General features: G+C 47.3%; 1 protein-coding gene across 1 annotated transcript in view; it reads right to left on the minus strand.

Annotated features, from left to right (window-relative positions):
* Positions 1 to 23392, minus strand: part of SLC27A1 (solute carrier family 27 member 1) — a 236410-nt gene extending 213018 nt beyond the window's left edge. Inside the window, exon 1 of the mRNA XM_086961355.1 lies at positions 22193 to 23392. Within this exon, the coding sequence (XP_086817481.1) occupies positions 22193 to 22359 (167 nt within the window). The 5' untranslated portion in view covers positions 22360 to 23392. The remainder of the gene's footprint in view (positions 1 to 22192) is intronic.
* Positions 23393 to 23744: the final 352 nt, after the last annotated feature.

A 23744-nucleotide genomic window follows, 5' to 3' on the forward strand; every position in this document is an offset into this window, starting at 1 on the left:
GACAAAGCCAATAGTCCTGCCTTGTTGTAGGTATGATGTTACTTGTTGTATCATATATTTGGATCCAATGAAAGAAACAGCGAAATACACGTCGGGCGGCACACTATGCTAAGCACAGACTTTACCGGGTGTATTTTTTAAGCCGTGCCCCTTTGAGAGACCACCAGTTTTTACATCCCACTTCTAGCCCTACTCTCAGACAAAGACTAGGTGTAGATTAGGCAGCAAAGTGCAAGATCAAGATCCCATCACCACATACGCACAAAACAAGGGAAATATTCACAACTGCAACACTGCAAGCCTCCGTCCACCCCACACACAGACCACATAGAGCATGAGCAGCAGTAGCTCAACTAACACACACAGTACTGGACAGTATGTGTGCAGTGATTCATTCCCTCACACAAAGAAGTGAACAGCAGTGCAGGCTACCCTCACAAAGGATCAGGCAATGTGGGGGTTGAAGCAGTGCAAGGCCAACTAATAAACAAGGCACAGGTCTAGCATGGGAGGCAATGGTGTGAGATTCCCACACATACCGCAAGGGGACTGCATGGGAGCAGACAACACCTGCAGTGTGTACGGGGACACGGATCTTGATGGCACAGTGGTAAGGTGACCCTGCAATGCTCATGCTAACACCATTCCAGTCATAAACAAAGGAGTGTGAATGGTCGCTCTCTATACAAGGCAAACACACCCCAGTGGGAAATGATCTCCCTTCAAGCTCACATAGGTCAGAAAGGCACAGGAGGCCAGCGGGAGTTCCCAGCAGAAGACGGCAACACACGTTAACTCAGTTTTTCCCAGGTCTCAAACTTCCTTAGCAGATCCTACTACAGAAAGTTGGAGGACAAAGATTTCACCACCCCAGAAGCAGCATTCAACAGCATCACCTCTTCACAGGAACTCTGCTACAACTTATCAAACTTCTTCCACAGCAAAATAGTGAACATCTACACATTAACTTCAAAAAACAACCAGACCCCAGAGACCTCATCTCTGACCTGACCACCACAAACCAAGACTGACACTTGACCAAATGGAAAACACTTACCAGAAAAGACGCAGCAGCAATCATGCAGACGGTCCACTCAGGAGGTCCAACAGATCCTTGCCCCACCACATCTATACCATGAGGGGATCTCCAATCAGCAACACCCTCACCCACATCATCAACCCTGGCACTTACATTTGTTTTATTACAAATTAAACACTGGACACACTCAGACAGACCCGGTGTAGGTGGAGCTCACAGAAGAGTGCAGTAACACAGGTGCTGCAGGGAGAGTTCCCAGCTGAGCATACAGTAACACAAGCCACATAAACTGAAGAACGAGAGAGCTCACTGCGCTAAATTGTAACATTTCGAATAGCGGCGTGAGCACAGAGGCTCGCTTTTCAACAGCAATAGGCTGTATGCCTCTGGAATGGGGCAATTCCCAGACCCGGCTCCTTAGATAACAAGCTTTGAGTTTTGAAATCCTCCAGACTGTAAGGTGTCTGCTCCTCCCGGGCCAACATCCATCCATGAGCAAGACTCCCTCAATGGTAATGGGCCCAGTGCTGCCCAGTATCCCAGGTCCGTGCATGAATAGCTGCTCCAGTCCAGGTTTCTTTTTTTTCTAATTCTGGGACTTGTAGTTTTGTTTATTCCATTCTAAAATCAGGAATACGAGTCCCAGAATTCAAAGAGAAAATAACCTGGACTGTAGCGGGTCCTGTGAAACTTAGCAGATACGCAGACCCTGGCACGCGGGCATTCCGCTGACATGCATTTTAGGGCGGCTGGACTCCAGTGCGTGGCACATCAGAGGCCAAAGTGTCAGAAGCTTCAGGAGTGAGCAAGCAGAGTCTATGTAAGGTATGTTGGTTCTGCTCGTCATTCACGGGGTGGGTTTGGGACGCAGTTCCAGTCTGAGTGGAGGCGCATGCCTCAGACATGTCGCCTGAGAGCAGCGCCGCTCTGTATCCCCGCATAGCGCTTTGGCACAGACAGTGCAGACACTAGGCCCTTTGAGCGGGTCCTGCTCGCAGCTGAGTCTCAGAACACTTGGCGTCGGTTCACTGAGGCAAGAGCGCGCTGGGTGGGTCACGTGGTTTCACATGAATGCAGAAGACTATGGCTTGGGGTTGCAGGGAGGGGGGTCTGCGCACAACAAGCATAGAACTCACTAGTCAAGCCAGGGGTTCAGCTTTCTCGCTGATAGGGGCTAATCTGTGGAATTCCCTTCCGCCCTCAATCTCCACTCTGGATACTCACTCTTTATTTCGTAAGACCTTCATGACCTGGCTCTTCACCTGCCCGAACTTTTAAGCCCTCAAAATCTTAGACATATTTTACTCTGATCCCTTTCTGCAGCGCCTTGATGCCCCTGGGCTAAGTTCGAGCTCTACAAAATGTATATTCATTCATGCCTATGAGCTGTGCACTGCAGGGATTACGGGCTGAAGCACAAGTGTCTGGGAGTTCACTACGTGGTGTAAACATTTGAAGTTTGGGGGAAGAGTGAAGTAGCAGGGGGTGGTGGAAAAGAAGATGGCTTCTACAGGCTGCAAACATTTGGGACCAGTTAAGAGAAGAATTTAGAGAAACATGCGAGGGCAGTGTTTCCCAAACTTTTTGGAACCATGACCACATTTTTAGAAAGACAAACTTTCACAGCCCGCCTAGCTTTCATAGAAATGAGACGGGCAATTTTTAACGTAACTAAGGCATCATGTGGTAGCGCAGGTCGCTAATCTACTCTGCACCACTGCACTCTACACCACTATATTCTGCAACACTCTACGCCACTGCACTCTACACCATTATTCTCCACGTCACTGCACTCTACGCCACACAGTTCTACTCTGCACCACTGTACTCTACACCACTACTCTCTATTTGAATTTGAATTTAAAATTATTTATAAAGCGCACGTTCGCCAGCGGCTTCATGGCGCTACAACTTACAGAAAACAAGGTAGAGGGGCAAATGTAAAGTAAAGAAGTTCAAGCTACAGGAGGACAGTTAATTAAAGGCATTGGAAAACAAATAAGTCTTGAGTTGTTTTCTGAACTGGGGATAAAGAGTCGAGGCTCTGAGCTCAGGAGGCAGGGAATTCCAGAGGAGTGGAGCAAGGGTCGCAAATTTCGAGCCTCCCCATTTATTCCTCCGAAATCGCGGGACAGTGAGAAGGGCTTGGGTGGATGAACGGAGGTCTCTGGTGGGGACGTAGGGAGTGATCTCTGAAGAAATAAAAGCCGGTGCCGTGCCCAGTCTCGCTTGAAAGGTGATAGAGGCCAGCTTGAACTGGACACGTTCACGAACAGGGAGCCAATGTAAAGATTTAAGAAGGGGGGTGACATGGTGGGATTTTGGTAATTTGAACACCAGGCGCGCCGCCTGGTTCTGAATCTGTTGCAACCGCCTAAGGCTATATGCAGGTATACTAGCATATAGGGCGTTGCCGTAATCCAGGCGGGAGATGACCATCGCCAAGGTGATCAGTTTCAAAGCGTGAAAAGAAAAAAAGCGGGACACCTTGCGTATAGTACGCAGTGAGAGAAAGGAAGAGGACACCACAGAACTAACCTGGGAGTGAAGAGTGAGTTGGGAATTGAGCTTGATACCTAAAGTTTTGACTGAGGAAGAGGGGACAGGTGGGGAACCAAGGGAAGGGGGCCAGAACAGAGGAGACAAGGGGCTGGATGAACCACCCGTCAACACCAGCTCGGTCTTGTCAGGGTTGAGTTTTAAATGGTTGTGGTTCATCCAGTCTCGGATGTGGGTCATAGTGGATTGGAAATTAGAGATAGAAGACGGGAAAGAGGACAGGTTAAAAACAAGTTGGAGGTCGTCAGCATAGTTATATACTGCGACCTCCATCTGATGTAAAGAAAAAATGAGTGGGGCGATGTAAAGGTTGAACAGAAGGGGAGAAAGGGAAGAACCTTGGGGGACCCCGCACTGAACTTTCTGGAAATCCGCAGTAAAGTCACCCAGGCAAACTGCCTGGGTGTGGTCCCTCAGGAAGGAGGATAACCAAACCAATGTGGTACCTCCGATCCCCGCCGCCCTGACACGGGAGAGTAAGATGGTATGATCGACCGTGTCAAAGGCGGCTGAGAGATCAAGAAGGACCAGGGCCTGGGTCTTGTTGGTATCCATTCCCTCCCTGAGGTTATCAAGGACCGAGAGTACCACGGACTCCGTAGAGTGTGCGGGGCGGAAACCGGCCTGGCGGGGGGCTAAGACCCCATGCATCTCCACAAAAGTGCTCAAAGTGCGGGTGACGTGGCGCTCGAGCACCTTTGCTAAGAATGGCAAGAGGGAGATGGGACGGTAGTTGGCGGGGACCGAGGGGTCCGCGCCAGGTTTCTTGAGGATGGGGACGATAATTGCTGTTTTCAGTGGGGTGGGTACCACACCTTGAGAAAGTGAACTGTTAAGAAGGTGAAGAGGGGGATCGGAACAGGAAGAGAAAATGTGATGGAGAATGTGGGAGGGACAGGGGTCTAGAGGGGAACCAGATTTGACTAAGGGAATTATCGAGGTAAGGATTTCCTTAGTCAGGGGAGGGAGAACATCAAGTTGTCCCTTGGGGGGGGGGGGGACACTGAGGGTCCACAAACGTAGGAGAAGGGGGAGGGATATTAGCCTTGATGGTGGAAATTTTTTGGATAAAGAAATTGTTGAGGGAGTGACAGAGTTCTGGAGAGGGAGTGGGTTTCAATGTGGTTCTATCAGAGAGTGCCAGGTTGTGCACAATCGAAAAGATTTCCTTCGATTGGTTCTCTGCGGCGAGGATTTTGGAGGAGAAGTAGGCTGTTTTTGCTCCCAAGATAGCCTGCTTATACTGGGACAAGATGTTGATAAACTCCAGTCGTAATAGGGGGCAGTAATTTCTCCTCCAGGCACGCTCAGCTCTGCGTACCGCTAGTTTAGTAGTCTTAAGGTCCTCATTAAACCACAGATTGGCATCCTTCTCCCGCTTTGAAGTAACCCGCTTGAGTGGGGCAATGGAGTCGCAGCCAGAGGTAAGCCACTGGTTGATGGACGCGACTTGGGAGAGAGTAGATGAACCCTGTAATGAAGGGTAGGAGGCGGTGAGTAGATCAGAGAGATTGTCTGGGTCTACTCGTCCCCAGGCCCGGACCCAAACGTTTTTAGAAAGTGGGGGTTTGACCGGGGGGTAAATGGGGAGGGCAAAAGAGATCAGATGATGGTCCGACCAGGTGCAGGGTGAGATAGAGACAGATTTTACAGGGCAGTTCAGGGACCAAATCTGGTCTAGAACATGTCCTTTAGCGTGGGTAGGGGAGTGGATGTGGGGTATGAAATTAAGAGATCGGAGGGTTTCTGAAAATTCCTTAGAGGAAGAGCATTCTGCAGGGTCGGCCGGCCAAAAGTTGAAGTCACCCAAGAGCAGAATGGAAGTGTTGTTGACCGCAATCGTGGCTAATACTTCCAGAAAGGTAGGGAGAAACAATAAGGGCGATTGAGGAGGGCGGTAGATGAGTAAGCAGGTGAGGGGAGGGGAAATGGAAGTGGTACGAATGGCCAGGTACTCAGTCGTGGCAATATCGGGCAGAGAGAGAATTTGAAAAGGCAAGTCCGCTCGGGCAATGAGCGCTACACCTCCCCCGGCCCTGCCGTTAAGGCGATCTGAGCGTAAGGCGTTGTATGAAGCTGGTAGGGTAGCCAGAAGGGCGGGGAGGGAGTAATCGCGAAACCAAGTTTCTGTGAGAAACAGAATATCTGGGGCATGGAGATCCACTCCACTCTACGGTATAGCACAGCACTACCCCACTGCACTCTACACTGCTCTAGTTTCAGCCACTCCACTCTGCACTACTTCACTCTTCGCCACTGAACTCTATGCCACACTGTTCTACTCTGCACCACTGTCCTTTACACCACTGCTCTCTATGCCACTCCACACCACTCTACTCTGTACCACTAATTTACGCCACTCTACTATGCACCACTGCACTCTACACCTCTAGTCATGGCCACTCCACTCTACTCTACTCTGCACTACTTCACTCTCCCCAAGAGCACTCTATGTTACTGCCTTCTATCCTACACCAGGCCACTCTATCCCCTTCATTGTACTCTGAAACAATCTACTCTACGCCACTGCACGCAGCACCACTCAATCTGTGCCACTCTATGCCACTGCAGTCTACACTACATCAGTCTACTCTCCACCACTGCACTCTATGCCAAAACAATCTACACCACTTTACTCAAAATCAATGCACTCTACACCAATCTACTCTGCACCCTTTTATTCTACTCTGCAACATTCTACACAACTGCACTCTGCACCATTGTGCTCTAAATCACTGCACTCTATGCCACACTGTTCTACTCTGCACCACTGTACTCTACGCCACTGCTTTCAACACCACTCTACTCTGTGCCACTACTTTACGCCACTCTACTATCACCACTGCACTCTACAGCACTGTGGTCTTGGCCCCTCCACTCTACTCTACTCTGCACTATTTCACTCTACTCAAGTGCACTCTACGCCACTGCCTTCTACCCTACACCAGGCCACTCTATGCCCCTTCATTGTACTCTGAAACAATCTACTCTACGCCACTGCACGCAGCACCACTCACTCTGTACCACTCTATGCAACTGCAGTCAACACTACATCAGTCTTCTCTCCACCACTGCACTCTATGCCAAAACAATCTACACCACTTTACTCAAAAACAATGCCCTCTACACCAATCTACTCTGCACCCTTTTATTCTACTCTGCAACATTCTACACAACTGCACTCTGCACCATTAGGCTCTAAATCACTGCACTCTACGCCACACTGTTCTACTTTACACCACTGTACTCTACACCACTGCTTTCTACACCACTCTACTCTGCACCGCTGCACACTACCACAATGTACTCTACAACAGTCTACTCTCCAACACGGCCACTGAACTCTACACCACTGCACTCTACCCTGCACCACACCACATTACGCCACTTCACTCTATGCCACTCTGCTCAGCAACACACTACTCCACTCTATTTAACATCCTCTCCACCACTCCTCTCTGCTCTTCGCCACTCTATGCCACTCCACTGTACGACACTCTACTGCACTTAACTCTACGCCCTTCCACTCTTTGACACTCTATTCCCTCCATGCCACTCCACAACACTACACCACTCCATGACACTCCACTTCACTCCATGCTACTCACCTTCACGCCACTGAACACCACTCTACGACTATCCACACCACTCCACGACACTCTACTTAGTGACACTCTACTCCACTCCAAGCCACTCTCTTTTATGCCACAAATTTTTAGCCATGCTGAACAGCAGCCACGCTGGTGCCCAACATGGATAAAACATATTGGCAAAGCCAATAGTTCTGGCATAGGCGAGACCTATTGGCTTTGCCAATGCTTGTTGTGGCTGGTGGGGGCCACTAACACACATGTTTGGGGACTGGCAGATATTTGTCCTCATCCAAAATTTCCTGACATCAAGAGAGGGAAAACGCACAACGAAGGAAGATAAAGACGAAAAAAACATCACAAAGAGAGAAAGGAAGAACCTGCAGGAGTGAGATAAAGGGGCAGGGAGTGTCTGGGAGTCCATTATTGATGCCCGAGGTGGATTTCAGACGATGCATCCCTGGTATTTGGCACATGGGTGTCGTCTACGGGCTACTGATCAAAGCTTTGGGCACTGGCACTTGCTCTTTAACATATTAAGCACTGTCTCAGTTATTACTTTTGAGGTGAACTCACCCTAGGTAGAAGGAAACAGGAAGTGCAAGACATAATTTCGCCCACCCCTTGGGTGCTATTAGCACTGTCTTACCCAGAGAATGTATATTTTTTTCCCCTCCTGCCTTTGACCGGGATGGAATAGGAACATTGGATCTTTTCCTGGCTCTGGTGTACCTCGTCACACCTGGATTTCCTTTGAGCCAGGAACACGGTAAACAGGGGCTGCATAACTCCTTGAGGGAGGGAGGGGGGGGGGGTGGGCATGAAGTTCACTCTGTCTTACCTGGATGTCATCTTACCAAACTCAGATGTCGGTAAAGGTAACACAGGTGATGGGTAAGTTCTACATCGAACTCACAAGGGGTGCCGGAGAGGTTATCCGCTGACCAGAGGTCTGGTGCATTGGCGGGTGGGGGCAGAATTATGCTCTGCTCTGCTATATTTTCGACTCGCGCATGTGCAGTAGAATGTGTAACATGCATGCACAGTCAACTTTTCAATACGCATGTACGTCGCCTGAAGAACAAGAGCGCAGGTTTCTCTCTATTTAAACAGTTGGCCAATGGGACTCAATGTTGCGAGTCCCTGCCCTGGAGAGAGGTTGACTGCAATGCTGTGTGAGCAATTGGTGATGGGTAACACTTTAGGAAGAGAAGGATATCTGGCTCTTTCTCCTCCAGTCCTTCTCCCTCAAGATATCATAAGATGTGAGGAGCAGTCCCTGGAGGATAAGAAAAGGAAGATTGTGTTAGAGCCTGTTCTTGCCTTATAGTATCTTAAGTCTGAGTTGCACTTAATGTGACCAAGCTTGGGGGCAGAAGATGAAAGTATTGGGCTTGCTCATTCTGATCAGAGGAAACTATAGGTCCCCGGAAATCTTGTGCAGAGTAAGGCAAAATGTGGGTTTTCTAATGGAGAGGTTACCCATTACTTCTTCAGAATCAATACCGAGACAGTTTCAGCAACCATACTCCTTAGGACTTACCATTCACCAACATGTCTCTGATGTGGTGAAGAATAAATGGAGGAATCTTGACAAAACCAATTTTCCATGACGGATGTGTAGCCTATACCATTTGGAGGTCACAGAAAAAACTATGCCTAAATCTGTTACAATGGATTCAATTTGTGGCTACTCTGGTTGGTTGTACTTCCATGACATAGGAGAGTATCTTAAAAGTCCCAACTAAAAAAAATACATGTATACAGGACCTTATCTAGCCACGCGTGCTGGAATATATTGAGCCTACGTGACACAGTAGTTGATTATGGACATAAGAGGCTTTTTAGAGTGCTCTTTGCTCCTAGAAATGATGGAGAACCAAGTAGAGTTCTTATCAGCTATGTCTTTTGATATAGTAAGAGAATTACATTGGCGGAAGAAACAGTTTCCGCTAGATTAAATCTCTATCTGAAGGTGTGGCATACTGATGAAGCACACAAATCAATGGCCTTCCAAATGCTTTTTGAAGGAAACAGATAGTTTGGCCTAGAGCAGGAGTAATAGTCACATAGCATTATCAAAGAGAAGCAACACCCTTTTTGTTTTCACCACAACTCAGGTCCATCTGTTCAGGTTTTTGCTCCTCATCAAATTCCTATTTTTGCCAGCCTTCTAGAGTTCAGGCTGGCAAATGACTTGAAGAGGGATAAGCAAATCGATAAAAAGAATTCCATTCCAGATGGAAACAATACCGAAAATAATTCCTTTACTTCTAGACAATTTGTTCATGATCACAATAGACTTGAAGGACGCGTACTTCCATTCTCCTATCACAAAGGAACATCAGAATTGTCTGAGGTTTTTTGAGCTAAAGAAGTGCTATCAGTTCCAGGTATTGCCTTTTAGTTTTAAGTCTGTCCCAAGGCTATTCCCAAATATGGCTCCCTTGGTGGCACTGCTACATCTTCAGGGCTGTAATATGTTCCAATACCTGAATGATTGGCTCCTCCATTGCCGATCACAAGAGAGTTCGGGATGGTTGAATTATATTGAAGGAGTATCTACACAACATGGTCTAATGATCAATCTGGAGAAATGTAAACTGAATCCCTCTCAAGACAAAATGTTCATCAAAGAATATTTCAGGACAGAGATTAGTATGGTGTTTCCACAAAAACATAGATCAATAAGGTTAAGAACAACACTCATATCTCGCTTAGCTTAAGCTGAAGCACCAGCAAGACATTGGCCGAAGGTATAGCGACACATGGCATCTTGCGTGGTACCAATATCATTGGCAAGACTTCACATGAGAAAACCCTTGCTTTGCTTAGCAAAATATTGGAAAACTGATTCAATAGATTGGAAAAATGAGATTGCTCTATAGCAGATCTGATTGCGGGCAGCTACAATGGTGCTGAAAACTAGACTTCTCAAGCAAGCGTTTCCCTTTACATTACCCTCTGGAGATGGTAAGAGAGTCCCCTCCTGGAATGCAAGATCCAAAATATGAGAAACAATGATGTAAAACAGGATGACTCAAGGGAGATGGTCAACAAAGGACAGACTGAAATCATCAAATTGGACCGACTTATCAGCAATTCATCAGGCGCTGATAGAATTCTAGAAGAACATGGTGAAACATCATGTGGTTATTTGGACAGACAAACCAACAGACAGCACTACAGTGGTCACACATTAATCGACAGGGATGAAGAAAGTCCACCTCCGAATCTAGTAGCATTAATGGAAGATGGACAGAAAGCCATCTTCTTTCCTTAAAGGTGATTCACATCAGGGAAAACAGCAGACAAACTAAGTAGAGTCCTCATCTCATCTCAGAGTCTGTCCCTCATTCCCCAGGAGTTCCCTTTAATACGCAAATATTTTGAGGAACCCTTTTTAGAACTCTTAGACCCCCGAAAAGAGGAACAACTTCCAAGGTTCTTCTCTCACTATCACGGTCAGATGTCTTGGGTGTGGATGCTCTATCTTCACCTTGCCTTCTCATCTGCAATATGTCTAATCACTTCTTCTGCATATCCCTCGTCTACTCGTAACAATTCAGAGGGAATCGGCAGTGAGAGAAGTGGTTCCATTCTGACCTTGCCACTCTTGGTTACCTCTTCTGAAAGCTATGGCTCTCTTTCATCCTAGGAGAATTCCTCTGTCTCCCAATTCTCTCAGGTCACTAAGCTGTCTACCTCTTCAGAAACTAGCCCTGTAAGTGTTAAGATTGAGAGGGTCAGGCTTCAAAGAAGTGGGGTGCCAGAACATCTAGCAGAGGTCATTCTAGGTTCAAGACGCCCCTCTACTTTGGAATCCTACACTAAGCATTGGGCTCATTTTTTCAGAAATGGTGTTTCTCTACAACTCTTTCTCCGGTGAAATGCACAATCTTATTTGTCCTTCGGTTTTTACTAAAGTTCTGAAAGCAAAAAAGGTCCCTCTTGTCTTTAGGCGCCCGGCAGGCAGCCATCAGAGCTTTAGAGAACCTTGGTTTAACTCTAGCATGGATTATTATCTGGTGGTAAGGCTGCTGAAAGTTTTGCTATTTCTAGGCCTACCTCTCATAATACTGTTCCTCCATGAGATCGTCTGCTAGGTGGAAAGCATTTCGGAGAGTACAATTTGAACCTTTGATCTCAGTTGACATATAGAACCCATCTTTAAAGGTGCCATTTTTTAGCTGCGGTTACCTCAGCCAGAAGGATTGGAGAACTTGGAGCCTTATTATGCAAGCTTCTTTTTTAAAAACACTGCACGGCAGGGTCCTGTTCAAACATAGTGTGGTCTTTTCCCAAAGTTGGCTTCCAAGATGCATAGGGAGCAAGAAATGTTATTACCTGTGTTTCTTCCGCCTCCTTCCTCTAAGGAACAACTTTTCATTAATTAAATGTAAAATGAACGTTTCTGTATACCAACAGTGTCCCTATGTGTATAACAAACCTAAATATTTATTTTTGACATTAGGTTGTATTAACCATGGTCAAAAAGTATCCAATATTACTTTCAGTTGTAGGATCAGAAAAAAATATTGGTTAGGCGTATTCCTTGTGTAAAGCTCCTGTACGTGAAGGAATACAGGGCCACCGAGACATTGCCCTTGTTAGTGAATTTCATTATCTTTACTCCTGATTCTACTTGTTACAGTCATTAGGATGTAGCCATCCCTTATTTCCTTAAAACATATCGAGTCTCCTGTCGAAACTGTTGGGGGGTTAGGGAAGGGGGTGTTGGCCTACTCTTTTCTTGGCTGCGGGCTTACTAGGGCAGTTCGCGCTACTCTACACACGGTGCAGGTAATTTAATGACTTCCGTTGTAGCCACGTACGCACAGTATGGGTGGGCATTAATGTACATGGGCAAATGAGCGCAAGGGGTTTTTGGAACATGTACAGGTGGGGAGATCCAAGAAATTAAGAAAGTTGAGCTGCCCCCACCAAGGGTCTGGCTTGGCTCCAAAAGTCAGCACATGAACTGTGGCATGAAAATGTTTAGCATGTGAATTATGCAACAAACATCGTATAAAACTGTGTTCAATTCTTTGCAAAAATGTTTAAAACGTGAAATTCACCATAAGTATGTATATCACTGCATTCAGAGGCATTCATTAAAAGGGATACTTTTTGCATATGATTTTAGAAACATTCATGCCTCTCCCACGCCCTGACCAAACTTGCAAACTACGACGCAAGTCAGTTGGCATGTACACCCAACATATGCCCTAGATTCTTACAAATGGGGCAATACTGTGGTCTATTAATCAAATACAAGTATTTTTTTGGACAGCACACTCCCTGAACTCTTTTTTGAAGGGGCGGTCACATGGTGCAATGCAATATTTACCTAGCTTCACAAAGTTTGGGAAACTGGGCTTGATCCCAGGTTTTCTAGTTTCACATTGGTCAAATCCGCCAGAAAACGGGTACCTCTTTTTCTCTCCTTTTTTCGATCAAAGGTCACCGCTTTGACTTCAGTTCTTGGCGCATGAGGTTAGAGCATGAGTGGTGGGCAGAAGCCACTTGAAAGGTTGCCTTGTTTGAGGGTCACAGAGAGCCTTGAGTTGACTGAGCCTGAGCAGGGTCTCTAGCTCTTCTTGGCGCATGAGGTTAGAGCATGAGTGGTGGGCAGAAAGGTTGCCTTGTTTGAGGGTCACAGAGAACCTTGAGTTGACTGAGCCAGAGCAGGGTCTCTAGCTCTTCTTGGCGCATGAGGTTAGAGCATGAGTGGTGGGCAGAAGCCACTTGAAAGGTTGCCTTGTTTGAGGGTCACAGAGAACCTTGAGTTGACTGAGCCAGAGCAGGGTCTCTAGCTTGAGCGTTCAGAGCCTCCTCCACCTCTAGCAGCGTGGTCTGTGAACAGAGGTGGGGGCACATGGTGACTGACTGAGCAGCTTCGGTCACATGGACAGGGCGAGGAGATCCGGGTACATGGAGATCAGGAAGCGGGTACACGGAGATCAGGAAGCGGGTACATGGAGATCAGGAAGTGTTTGGGGTACATCATTAAAAACCACATGCGTGAAAAGCTTGGGGTAAATGGACAGTGCGGATGTGGTCCGCTCGAGGAACTTGGGGCACATGAAAGCATTGCTAGGAGTTGTAGAGGAAGACAAAGCATAAGAAAGAAATTCAAGAGGCAGAGAGTAAAGACAAAATAAATAAAATGTGTAAAGGGAGAAAAGGAAAGAAGGAACAAAAGGAAGCAAAAGAAATGAGAAAGGTGTGTGTTCTCCAACAAAGCCACAGACGTCTCCACATGCTCACTAATGAATCTGGTTTTGGCCTGTGAGTCATACACCTGCAGATGATATCTATGATTATTGGGGCATACAGTCCGCCCATATTCCGTCTCTTCTACCCTCGTACCTCCTACTTGGTCTCCAGCTTTTCCTGCGCCCTTCCTAGGCCCCCCCTTTTTTACAATCTTTTTATTTTAGGTCTCGCGCCTGCGATTGCAGGGCGAAGCCCTGCTGTCGCAAAGCGAGCCTATTGTGATTGTTTCTGCTTTCAAGGAGCCAAGGGAGACAGGAGACAGGAGACAAGTGATGTGCACGCGCGCGTAAACGGATCAGGTCGCGCGCACTTCCTGTCTCCCATAGCTCCTTGAAAGCAGACACACAATCACACACACACACACATACAGAACCCCCTCCCCACCCCCCACCGCCGCGCACACACATACAGAACCCCCCCACCCCTCCCGTGCATACACACACGCACACACACAGAGAACGCCCCCCGCCGAGCACACGCACACACACACATAGAAAGCACCCCCCCCACATCCGCCGCGCATACACACAAGCCGCACACATACACACATGAGCGCACCAAGACGCAACCCCTCCCCCCTGCAACTAAACCCCACTCACCGGCACTCCGGACTTCTGCAGCGTCCGCGGGGCTCTCCCTCAGGCATGGGAGCCCCGCGTCACCGCTGCTCCTCTGGCCGGGCACTCCGTGGGCGCGGGCTTCACAAGACGGAAGTCCCGGCCCACGATAGGTTTCGTTTTGGTCACTGCGCACGCACGTCTTGTTTTCAATTGCCACAGGGCTTCCTTTTAATGTTCTCCAGATATAGAGCGATTGCATTATCTTGTGTCATTTAATACGCACCCGGATTGTTTAAAAATTCGATTATAGAGAATTTAGAATTTGGATGCATCCTGTTTGGCATTTAAGTTTTTTCATAGAAGATGGTCTATAACCGCTGCATAGTTTGCTGCCGTCATGGGAAATGCTAAAAGTAAGTTTACAACTTAAATTGAATACAAGAAAAATCGTCCTTATTAATGTTTTATTTTTGAGGTAACTAATCTTCAATGTTTTGACTGCTTTTACTCCAACTCCTTTTAAGTAATTTTTACCTCCCGGTTAATTCTACGATCAAAGCGAGTCGTCGCTTGCAGTCACCACTTGTCCCACTTCCTTTTGCTGTGATCACAGACTAAATTATTATATTTTCACATTCCTCAGTTTCACAACTATGACGCAATGGTTTACATGGAAGGATGATGCGCAGGAAGTGCTGCAAAAATAATATTTACACGTTCAGAAAATGTGATTATCAGTGCCTCGAAGCTTGACTTCTTTTACTGAAAACAGTTCACTTCTTCCGCTGCTGCTGCCGTTATGCTTTGAAATGTAGGGAGGGACTGGGCCTTCTTTTCCTAGCTGTGTTCATGGGCAGCCTCACTAGTTCGAAACACAACCCCCCCCCCAACGGTGCCTACTGACCTCATAGCACCTCCCCTTTGAAACCTAACCTTTAAACTTGACCTTTCGCTGCTTCATTTTTTGTTTTCCGTTTGTAACCTTCTGTTAAACACTATTGTCAATAGTGTCTTTTTAGGGGTTTGAATTACTGTGCATTCTAAAACATATATATAATCTTTTAGTATGCACAGTAATTCAAACCCCTAAAAAGGAAAATCAAAGGCATAGTATTATATAATATATATAATACTATGCCTTTGATTTTCCTTTCCTTCTTGGTTGGCTCCAGCTGTTTACTAACGTATCCATGTTTCTGTTACATCTCCGGTCTATCTGTGCAACCCAAGGAGCTCCGTTATTCACAGGCAGGGCTTTAAGTGGGATGAAAACACTGGGGTGCCTCTACAAGGGGTATGGCCAAAACAGTTTTACTATAAATGCTTTTCAGGCGATGTGGCCTCTATATAATTACGGGTGTGGCTGCAATAAGGACGTGGCTAAAAAACTGCTCCCCTCCGCATATCACCCGACTAGTATTTCGGTGCCTCCCTGTGAGCTTTCTGTATTGGATCCAGACCTATTAAACAGCAACAGACATGCACCTAAAACAGGCTAAACAGTGGCGTAACGAACCTTGAGGGGGCCCCCCTGCAGGGTACGTGAAGGGGCCCCCTCCAGACTCAATCTAGAGCTCCCCAGCAGAAGTGCGTTGCTGATGGGGCCCCCAGGAGGGTGAGGGCCCCCCTGCACCGCGGGGGCTGCAGGGGCCTGTGTTACGCCCCTGAGGCTAAATGTATTAGCCTTGCAGGTGCTTGTTAACAGTATCAGATGAGTGCGTTACAATAATGTTTTTGTTGTAAGTAATTGGAGTTTAAATTGTTTCAGTTCTGAAGGTATGAGACTGGGAATAAAAAATGGTGTCTGTGTGAAGGGGAGCAGTGTTGGGAGTGTTTGACACTCATGTTTCTCCTTCCCCGCCACTTCCCTCTTTAGTCTCTCATATACACGTATGCCTAAATTCTCCCCACATATTTATGCAATCCTTCAGCTGCATCTCTTGCACCTCATCTTTCCTGTTCTGCACACTTTTTTCACTCCCCATCCCTTCCTACACACACGACGCACCGAATCAGCTGTACTCAGTGCATTTTATTTTGCTGTCACCCGACAATATTTCAACAGCTGTGTACCTCCTTCTCACACTTTCTCAATTACAATTAACACACATTACCATTTCTCTGTACAATCTGCAGAGAGGCCAAGGAATGTATGTGCATGTATTCTGAACACTTTTGGCCCTCTGACGGGCACTGTGATAAACGTACACTGTCTTCTGCCTCTGCTCCAGGGCTTTCATTTGTGCACTGTTATGAACAGCCTCCCAAAAAATGAACATACCCAGGAACCTCGATGCAACTCAAAGCTTCCATTCACCCACAGATGCCTAGTTTTTCGTTTCACTTCTCAGCTTTTGCCTAATTGTTCAGATTTCATTGGTTCAATACTGCACTGAGCCCTGGAGTCCCCCTCACATTTGCCCTCACCACAGATCTCAAATACTTGTGTAGGTCTCCCAATAGCACCTGCACCATTTCTCAATTTGAGAGTTTTGACACGTCTAACGTGGAAGGTGGTGTGGTCTAGTTATTTTTTTTTTGGCTCATCTTGCAGCATGTTTTCTAATCATGGTTTCGACTCTAATAAAATGGTGTGATTCTGGACAAATGACTACTATTCTCTACTTGGAAATGTAAAGATGTTTAATTCATGGTCAAAATGCTTGAGGACATGTACGTTTGGAAGTCCCTTAACAACCATAAGTTACTCTATTCAAATAGATTTCTTTCTGCTACCCTCTACCACCCAGCTGCCTCACCCCAAGCACACCCAAGCACAGCTCGGTTCCATTTCAGTGTTGAACTGTACCCCCTTAATCATGAAGTGTGCCACACCCCTGCATTTTTCTTGGCCAAAAACTTTGCCCTACAGGCAAACACCAGTGTAACCGCAAATGTGCTCTTAATTCCAAGGTAGACTCTCAAGGGAATCAAACCTTTATCCTGGAAACAAGATTTAGCCGAAATCTGCTTGCTTGTCCTGTCGAGACTAAAATAAGAAAACTCTCTACTCATAGTAATTTCCAAAGGACATCTAGTCCTCCCCAGAGCAGCTCCTTATGCAACTCTCAAGTTGGCCACAGATGCAAAAACGTTTTACCACTGGCACACACACCACCAGCTGTCAGTGCACGCTTCCACCATGCACACACACCACCAGCCTTCAGTGCACGCTTCCACGCAGACATACCCACCAGCCGTCAGTGCACGGTTACAGACACACACACCACCAGCTGTCAGTGCATGCTTTGCCACCAGACACAGACACCATCAGTCGTCAGTGCATGCTTTCACCAGGCACAAACACCACCAGCCGTCAGTGCACGCTTTCACCGGGCACAAACACCACCAGCCGTCAGTGCACGCTTTCACCGAGCACAAACACCACCAGCCATCAGTGCACACTTTCACCAGGCACACACACACCACCAGCCGTCAGAGCATGCTTTCACCAGGCACACACACACCACCAGCCGTCGGTGCCCGCTTTCACCAGGCACACACACACACCACCAACCGTCAGTGCACACTTTCACCAGGCACACACACACCACCAGCTGTCAGTGCACGCTTTCAACAGGCACACACCATCAGCCATCAGTGCACGCTTTCACCAGGCACATACAACACGAGCCATCAGTGCACGCTTCCACCAGGCACACACACACCACCAGCCATCAGTGCATGATTCCACCATGAACACACACCACCTGCCGTCTGTGCAGGTATCAGAGCGCTTTAAATCAGCATGCTTATAACAAGCAAGACTAGCACTCTATATTACTGCCAACTTTGCTTAGCATAAGCAACAGCTAACCATTCACAAACAATGTTTATATACCAATTGCAAATAAATAAAAAAATGTATGCAAAGCAGTCATTTACAATGCCAGTAACTCAAACTTTAATGCTGCGAGACCTATTGCATTGTAAATGCTTGTTACATATTACATTCATATACAACTAATGCATGACACATATTTGCCCTCAAGAGTGACAACCGGAGTTATCAGGGGGTTGAGCTGAAGATTCAATGAACAAATAATGAAAAACAAGAACTGACAAGTTATAGGAACTCAGCCAAACAATTCTCCCAACGCGCCCACTAGGATGAGGCTGTGCCCACCATCACCTTGTTGCTAAGAGCCTGTGTCTGTCACCCCGAAGTCTCCTTCTCTGTCTCTTCCGAGATTCCCTTCCTCTGGAAGAAAAAAAAAACATCTGGGCCCCTGGGGTGTCCATATGCTTCCACGCCCACCCCAACAAGGATACAAAGAGCCACGCCCCGCAAGGCTTCTATATATCCAGTTCCTTGACAGCTGTTGTCAACCTCGCATCTATCTTTATCCAGCTCTCAATGCAAGTCCCACCCCCCACCCACGGCCTCACTCACAGGTTCAGGCAAGCGACAAGTGTAAATGGGGCAAAATAGGGAAAACTGAAAAAACAGTTCCTGGTGAGGCTTTCTACAATACTCGGTGATCAGTTGCAGGGCCTGCTCTACTATAAGGCAACATGTATTTATTTATGCGTATATATAGAGTGCGTCCTTCACCCCGATAAACGAGCGCTTTACAGTAAATAATAATAAAATACCAGCATTTGTAAAGCGCACAGCTATCTCCGGAAAGGTGTCTCGGCGCCAGGGGCCTGCGGGAAGATTAAGCAAGCTATTGCCCAGAGTCATATGGTGCTCGGCTAACCTTCCGCCGGGGATCAAACCCTGTGGCCGGAGTCAGGCACCCTGGCCGCGGCACCACACCTCTTCCACAACATTCTCCAGTGGGCTGTTCCACATATACTGCTGTGGGAGATCTTTAGCACCCATTAGTACGCGGACATTAGTCTGTGTACCAATACTACGCAAGTGTTACAACGCATGCGATGTAACAACGCATAGCCTTCAGTACACAAGTTATTACATTGCATGCGTTGTTACAACGCATGCGTAGTCGGTGAGGGGGCGTCCACTTTCAGGAAGAGTGTCTGCTGCGTGCGCAAGTCGGTGAGGGGGCGTCCACTTTCAGGAAGAGGGTCTGCTGCTACTTTTCCGGCTGACTGTTGGTCAAGCCCATCTCTGCGCCTGCCCTCGGAACATTGGAGGTGAAGAGAGGAACCACGAGGAAAGAGAGGTAAGAGGGGCTGTGTAGGTTCGTGTAGGGGCTGTGTAGGGTCATGCAGGGTTGTGTACTTGTGTTGTGTAGTATAGAGTAGAGTCTGGGTCATGCAGGGTAGTGTACTTGTGTTTGTGTAGTGTAGGGTAATGTCGGGGTCGTGCAGGATAGGGTTTGGGAGTAGGGACAGGACTGAGGTAGGGGCAGGGTCGTGCTGTGGTGCTGTTTTAGGGTTTAGGGTAGTGTTAGGGTGTTGTGCAGGGTAGTGGTTGAGAGTAGGGACAGGACTGGGACTAGGGGCACTGTCGTGCTGGGGGTAGTGTTTTAGGGTTTAGGGTAGTGTTCTGGTGTTAGTGTAGTGTTTTAGGGTAGTTTCGGGGGTCGTGCAGGGTAGTGTTAGGGATTAGGGACAGGACTAGGGCTAGGGGCAGAGTTGTGCTGGGGGTAGTGTTTTAGGGTTGTGCTGAGGTGTTAGTGTAGTGTTGTAGGGTTTAGGGTAGTGTTGTGGGGTCATGCTGGGTAGTGTTTGGGAGTAGGGACAGGACGAGGGATGGGGCAGTGTCGTACAGGGGTAGTGATTTAGGGTAGTGTAATGGTGTTTTAGTAGTGTAGGGTAGTGTACTTTTTGAGGGTTTTGGTAGTGTTTTTAACTTTTGGATGTGTAGTGTAGTATACTAGGCAAGTTTTTAGTTCGCATACATTAACACTTTCAATGTAATGGTATGCGAACTAAAAACATGCGTTGTAACAGTTATTGCTAAGAAAAAACTGCTTAGTAATAGCATGCAAACTAATTGCATGCAGAATAACGAGTCATATTCGTGGGAGATTTTTACGAAACTAGAGCAGAAGGGGTTGGCGTAATGTGTGCAATAAAGTATGGTACAGTTATATTTTATTGCACACATTACTTTAACCTGTTCCAGCAGGTGCACAGCCTGGGAAAGGTGTAGTGAGTAAGTACAAAGTGTTAGCTTTTATCCTGGCTTCACCACTCACCCAACTAACTGTGTGAGTCACTGCAAATAAAGTTGGCCTTCAATCCCTTAAAATGAAAGAAAAAAAAAACAGCTTCAGTTACATATTTTCGCATGCGGGTCGAGGTTTCGCCTGCTGTTCTTTGTACAGCACCTTGGTTCGAGACAGCCTGTAACCAAAAAAAAAGAGAAATAAAAAAAAGACATCTCTGTAAAGTGTCCTGCTGCTTCTACGAAGCTCCTATTGGACACCAGGGTCGGACTGGCCTATAGGGCACCCTGGCAGTTCTCGATAGGCTGGACTCACAGGCCAGTGTGTGGGCCGGTGTTTTACCAGTTCTGGTCCTGATTTATGGCCGGGTGGAACTTTTTTTACTGTTGATTTCCCAGATATTACCATAAACATTGCCTGCAGCAAACTGTAAACACAAATAAATGCAGTCTCACAAGCCTTGCAAGACACAGCGTGACTTTATTATCTCAAAAATAGCTTGATTTACAAATGTCGGCCACTTTTTTCAGCTATCTGGTTCGCTAACTGTTGCCCGTGGCTGTTTTTTGTCCCTGTCTGGCCCTGCTGTACACCATTCCACATCTCAATGGTAGGTACTCATTTTTTTAACCTCAGATGGGTGAAGGGCAGAGTCCATTCCACTGAAACCGTAACCATTGACCAACAAGTTACAAGCAAAGTTTAGTAGCAGATGCATTAACCAGCAGAGCTGCCCTGTCACCCATAAAAGTGCGATGGAGCTTTTTTCTTGTACACGTTTTGTGTTCAGTAGGCCTGTTTTCAGAATATACCTGGCTTGCATTCCAAGTTGCGCTTGCTGCAAGGGTTGTATACGTTTGTAACACATTAGTATAAGTTTGTACCTCCATTCTACTGTGCTAATCGGCCTCGAAAGGATGAAGCCATGAGCCAGACCTGTGATGTGCAGATATATGAAGCGAACGCAAATGCACTGACCTACCCTACCCCAGCCCACTACTGGCAGCCCTGGCAGACAAGTCAGGCACAACTCGGAGCAGTGTTGCTAAGTGTCATAAATGCCGAGTTGACAATTAAGTGCGACTTGCTGAGCACCGGAAACCACCTGCTCAAATTAAGCACTGGATTGTTCTGACAGCCAAAGGAAGATCAGTAGGAAGTCCAACATTCAGTGAGAGGAGATGTAGTGGCACGTTCTGAGTGGTTGGACGTTCATCTGGGAGGGAGAGAGAGGTCAGTCAGCGCGTGGGTGCACCGCGAGCAATGAGTGGAGATTGTGCAGACAATCAGCAGGCAGGGAGTCGGGAGTGTGAGAACAGGGTGTAGTTAATGTATGTTGATCAAGCAGTTTGGTATGTTCCACAGTGAGCAGAGACCGTGAATTGGTGCCCATTGCCTTGTTAGATAACACTTGCCAGAAACTGTGTTAAGTAGTGGCTCATGAAGCAAGCAATTAAAAGCATTCAGTAGGGTTCTGAGTAAGATCTAAGTGCTAATAACGGGTCATCATAGCACTTCAAATTCAAGATTTATGCAGCACCATTCTACAGTTCAATTGTTTTGCTTTTCCATATTTCTACATCACATTTTCATGTAGCGGGGCCTTGCTGGCACGTGACTTAATTTCGCAATGCATAACATGGAAGATGGAGTGCCAAAAGTTTGTTTGTTTGAGGAGCTATATACTGCGAACGTGACCCATCCAGTTGTTCCTAGATAACTGCTTCGGCGCTGTGGAAGTGTACATGTAGACAGATGCCCCTTTACAGAATACATGCTTCAGACATATGTATTTATGTAGTACCTATGCGGAAGTGAGTTTGTTTTTAAAATAAGCAGTAACATCCCCAGCATTCACAATTTTCTGATGAGGGAAATAGAGCAGTGCAGATAAAGTGGTGAGCACGCGGAAGCTGGCATTACAGCTGCAGTCCAGTAATCCCACAGACATCCGTATAGCTAGCTACCAGCTCGCACCTCTGCACTAGATAACCCCCAAAGTAGTGAGGCACGTGCATTCATCTACGCTGCGCTGCTTATTACGCGCCGCGTCACACAAGGTCGCGTGCCGGGGTCACTCACAAGACGTCCCGCGCCGCCGTCTTGAAGACGATGCGCAGGAAGCGCCAGCCGCCGCTGCCGATGTAGACGCCCAGGGTGGCGGCGAGGCTCCAGGACCAGGGCAGCCCCACGAGCCGCATGAGGCCCAGGGAGCCGAGGAAGGCCGTGCTGGCGCCCATCGCCAGCATCCTGGAGCCGAAGGGAGAGGCGGCAAAGTTTAGTGCCAGGGTTCGTGGCGCCCTCGCAGCTCCCTGAGAGAGGGGCTGCCCACAGCCAAGCTCCGGAAGGAGGGGCGCTGCTGCTGCTGCCAAGGGAGACCGGCACGACCAGCCTGGAATGCGAGCCCCGGTGCCCCCTCTCAGAGCTCCAGTGTTCACCGCCTTCCCTGGTTAGGCAGGCACTCTGCAACTAATCACTCTCTCTGGGCTGTCTGAGGAGAACCGCTACCGGCTCCAACAAGAAGGCGGAGCTGCCCCCCACGGTGTGGCGTTGATCTGAAAACAAGTGAAAGAGAGCATGGGAGGGGCAAAGGGGGTAAGGAGGAGCTAGGGAGGAACAGCTGACAAAATATAATTGGGTGGGAGAAGTTCGGAGACGCGATAGGAGTGGATGCAAGGGTCTGTTGGCAAAGGAAGAAAGAGGTGACGGATAAAACGGATTTAGAAGAGAAGTGAAAAGGGAGAATACAAAAAAGAAGTAGGCGGGGGAATGTATGAGAAGATGCAAGAGGAGACAGAATGGAAAAGGAAGAAAATGTAGAGTAAAGGATGGAAAAGGAAGAAAATGTAGAGTAAAGGAAAGTAGGGTGGTGTAAAAACAGGTGAGGTCAGGATTTGGAGCGAGCAGCTGTAGACAGGAAAAGTGTATTAGACGTATAGATGAAAAGGAAGGTAAGACGGTAATCGAGGAATTGAGAGAAATCCTCCCAAACAATTTAATGTTGTATACTCAAGTTCTGCAGATTAGGATTGGAAATAGGCAGCGGGGAATAAGTGCTGTGGGAAGCAAAATTATAGACCTCGGAACAGGGAAAGGAAAGTCGAGTTGACAACAAGTGATGGGGGTCGAGAGGAGCAAAGGAAACAAATGATGCGGTTGAAGGAACAAAATGTAGAAGGGGAGAACAAAGTTGGGGATGGGGAGATAAAACAGGAGGGAGGTGCAAGTTCGGGGCGAGAGAGGTATGCAGGAAAAGGAGGAGCTACTGCGCCACCGTTGAAAAGAGGTAAGAGAAATGGGAAGAAAAAGAAGAGAGTGCTGGAGGTAGGACATTGAAAATGAGTTACGAGGAAATAAGGGGAAGACGAACGAGGGAGACGTGGAAGAGAAGCAGAAATGGAAAGCAAAATCAGAAGAAACACATTGTAGGATGAAGTAAATGGGAGGATGAGCAAAGTGACACAGGAAAAGTAAATGTGGCAAGGGATAGCAAAGAGGTAAGCAAAGAGCAAAGGAAGACGGGGAAAGGAGAATCTAATTGATGAAGTGATAGCAAAGGCAGCGGGAAAAGGAGGACAAGCTTTACAAACTACAATATGATGGTAAATGTATTGTGTTTGTAGGAACTAAGCAA

This window comes from Lissotriton vulgaris, chromosome 1_1 (genome assembly GCF_964263255.1).
Source record: "Lissotriton vulgaris chromosome 1_1, aLisVul1.2, whole genome shotgun sequence".
NCBI lineage: Eukaryota > Metazoa > Chordata > Amphibia > Caudata > Salamandridae > Lissotriton > Lissotriton vulgaris.